General features: G+C 40.7%; 1 protein-coding gene across 1 annotated transcript; it reads left to right on the forward strand.

Annotated features, from left to right (window-relative positions):
* The first annotated feature begins 1,151 nt into the window (after positions 1-1,151).
* Positions 1,152-1,720, forward strand: LOC137642980 (KRAB-A domain-containing protein 2-like). Its single transcript, XM_068375838.1, has 2 exons — positions 1,152-1,270; positions 1,492-1,720. Exons 1-2 carry the CDS (start codon positions 1,152-1,154, stop codon positions 1,718-1,720), a joined length of 348 nt encoding a protein of 115 aa, XP_068231939.1.
* The last annotated feature ends 1,986 nt before the right edge of the window (positions 1,721-3,706 follow it).

A 3,706-nucleotide genomic window follows, 5' to 3' on the forward strand; every position in this document is an offset into this window, starting at 1 on the left:
GATGAGTGCAAGATATAGCAAATAGGGCTAACATTATTAACCCTGAATTGCTGATGATTGATATATATATATATATATATATATAAAATGACAGGTCTAATTTCAGGGATTTCACGTAATCACTGGAAATTTTAGTGATTACGTGAAATCCCTGAGTGAAACGGGGAATACGGGTATTCACTGAAATATTCAGGATTACGCGTAATCCCTAGGTACGTGTTCTTACTGTAAACATATATATATATATATATATATATATGTTTACAGTAAGAACACGTACCTAGGGATTACGCGTAATCCCTATATATATATATATATATATATGTTTACAGTAAGAACACGTACCTAGGGATTACGCGTAATCCCTGAATATTTCAGTGAATACCCGTATTCCCCGTTTCACTCAGGGATTTCACGTAATCACTAAAATTTCCAGTGATTACGTGAAATCCCTGAAATTAGACCTGTCATTTTACGTGTTCTTACTATTGAGCATTCAGTGAATTCGCGTAACCTTCATCTATGAACATTTCAATTAAACACAGTACAATTACACACAGCATAGTTTAACTTAACGAACTTTCAGTTTCGTTAGTGAATGTTTGTGTTTAAACGACTGAGACATGAGCGAATGGTTCAGTTTCAAAAGTGTCTGAACCACTGCTCGTTGCTTCATTCTTCCTCTTCTTCAAGCAACTCTGACTTGTTGCTTCATTCTTCCTTTTCCTCCTGCAAAGTCAAGATGTCTATCGAGGAAAGGTTTACACAAAACCTCACAGATCATTTAAAGAAAACAAAAAAGGGATAATTCCACGGTGTGACTATCAGAAGACCATCGATGTCCTGAAAGCAGCAGCTGATAACTCCCATGCCAAGGGGTGGCACGGATATTATCTGTTGGAGAAGTAAGTTTTCACTTCAATCTATTATTTTACTCTCTCTCTCTCTCTCTCTCTCTCTCTCTCTCTCTCTCTCTCTCTCTAATGTTAACAGTGTTTTCAGGTATGAAGTACTCCAGTGCGGTCCTACAGAAAAACTGATAGAGACGTTCGACACGACAGGAGTCGCCACTCTACTATGTGAGCATTGAGGAGACGTTTGGCGTTCTCAAGAGCGCCCACATCTCAACAGGCCATGGCGGAAGAGACCGGATGTTGAAAAACTTACAAAAGAAATATACAAACATTCCAACTAAGGCCGTTGAGCTGTTCAAGTCACTCTGTCAAGAATGCCAAAAGAAACGAAAACGGCCGATGACGAAGGGATTTTCGTTAGTCCAATACGCACCTAGGAATGCTCGTCAAGGGGTCAAGTGGATCTAATTGACATGCAAGCATGCCCAGTGGATCAACAAGAAATGGATCATGGTGTACCAGGATCACCTGACGAAGTTTTGCATCCTTCGAGCCTTGACGTCTAAAAGAGCTGCAGAGGCGCTTTTCATCTACTGGACATTTTTCTTCTCTTTGGTGCCCCCGTTATTCTCCAAAGCGATAACGGATCCGAGTTCACATCACAAGTCATTACAGAGGTGAAGGAAGTTTGGCCAAAACTAACACTGGTGTATGTTAAGCCTCGCCATCATGGGTCGGTTGAGCGTGCAAACGGTGATATCAAAGATATGCTGGTGGCATGGATGGCTGACAATGACTCACAAGACTGGCCTACTGGCATCATGTTTGTCAGTTCCAGAAAAACAGTGCTCTCGACTCCGGGATAAAGTGCTCTCCATATTCTGCAATGATTGGCTGTGAGGCTCGTGTAGGACTTACTACTTCGTCTTTGCCAATGGAAGTGATTGCTTGGATGGAGACTGAGGAGGATCTTCTTGCTGTCACACCAATCAGGCCAGACTCTGACAATGACAACTCTCTCTCCCAAACTAATAGTGTTGCAAACCAGATCCAAGCTACAAGTGATAAAACACCAACACATGATTTGACAGAGGATGTTCTGCTCCCAGTCGAACATGGCAGCACTACAACAAAATACACTGGTGACAATGTGACAAGTCAGCCAATGACAGCTGAATCCTTGATCTACCCACAGGACCTTTCTCGCCCGCAGCAACACCATCTGCCTACAATGTTGAGAGTCCTGTTTCTTCTGGAGAATCAGAAGAACCCGTAACGTCTCTCTCACCCTCTCCACCTGACAGTCCTGTTTCCTCTGTTGAAAACCACAGAGTTGTAGAACGCATCAAAGAAATCAAAAGGCGTCGTCGTGAAGCAACCGATGCACAAACTTCTCAAGCAGAAAGGATGGTGAAAAGAAGTCACGTAGATCTGCGAGGTGGCGAACAAGGAGACAATGTAGCTGTGCCAGTTCCACTTGTTGATCGTGGGAGAGGCGATCCTAGAAATATCCTTGGTGTCATAATTGACAGACGAGAAGACGCAGACCAATACAGGAGAGCTGTAAAAGCTGGTATTCTCAGTGATCTGTATTCCAGAAATCAATTTGATCTGTGTCCTCAGCGCCTTCTAAACACTAACGACATGAACACTGAAAAAAACGTTTCACTGCGCTCGGCGGTGATTTCTCAATCCACTTCAGGTGGACAAGGCTTCACAAGATGCAACTGTACTGGCACCCAAAAGTGTAGTACAAGGCGATGTAAATGCCTTAAAGCCGGGTATCTGTGTAACTCACAATGTCATAGCAACCTCAATTGTTGTAACAAGTAACATATCATTGGTTTCTGCTATTCTTTAGAACTTTTAAATGCTTTGTTTTAGGTCGTGGAACAGTTTACGTTGTGTGTGTGTGTGTGTTTGACCAATAAAATTCTGTATGTTTGCATTTTTCAATATTAATTTTATTTTTTATCTAGTTACTTACTAATATGCTCGTCGCAACATTGGCCTTGATGATGAAATGAGCGTCAGGGGTTACGCGTATTTACTGGGACCACTTTTCAAGGATTTCGCGTAATCACTGGAAAATTTAGTGATTATGTGAAATCCCTGAGTGAAACGGGGAATACGTGTATTCACTGAAATATTCAGGGATTACACGTAATCCCTAAGTACGTGTTCTTACTGTAACATATATATATATATATATATATATATATTAGATATGAAATGGACAATTTTGATAATTACTTTCGGTAATACATATACAGATGCCTATGAGATTCAGGGCCTCTGTAACACGGTTTTTTGGACTTTGCTCCTTATCAAAGCATCGGATGTAGCTGAAAGTTGACATATGTATATTTTACAACCACACACAAATTTTGTCAGCATTATCAATAACCTAAACACAATAGTTTTAATTTTTATAGAGTAAAAATGTCTAGCCGACGCCATGGCCAGTGATAACGAGCCAAGAGTCGAAAACATTCACTACGTAAGCAATGTAAACACCTTTTGACAAATTTTGCCCCGCCCATCCACCAGACACCCATTCAACTTCTTCCATCGGCTCTGAAACCCATAACAGTCAAGAATGGCTAACAGGATTTGGAATTGCCCCCGTGGTTGCAAAACTGCATTTGTCTTACGACTTGCAACTTTATACAGTCAAGAAAAAGCCCGTGGCCATATTTACTATAGCCTGAATAGGTAATTATTCAGTTTCTAGTTTAAATCCATGTTTATAGTCTGATTTGTATTTAGCGTAACAGGATTATAATACTTGTAATGTCATTCAGGCTTTTGAACATTTCTATTAACTATTCACTATGCCACCAAAAGAGAGA

Source organism: Palaemon carinicauda, chromosome 6 (genome assembly GCF_036898095.1).
Source record: "Palaemon carinicauda isolate YSFRI2023 chromosome 6, ASM3689809v2, whole genome shotgun sequence".
Taxonomy (NCBI): Eukaryota; Metazoa; Arthropoda; class Malacostraca; order Decapoda; family Palaemonidae; genus Palaemon; species Palaemon carinicauda.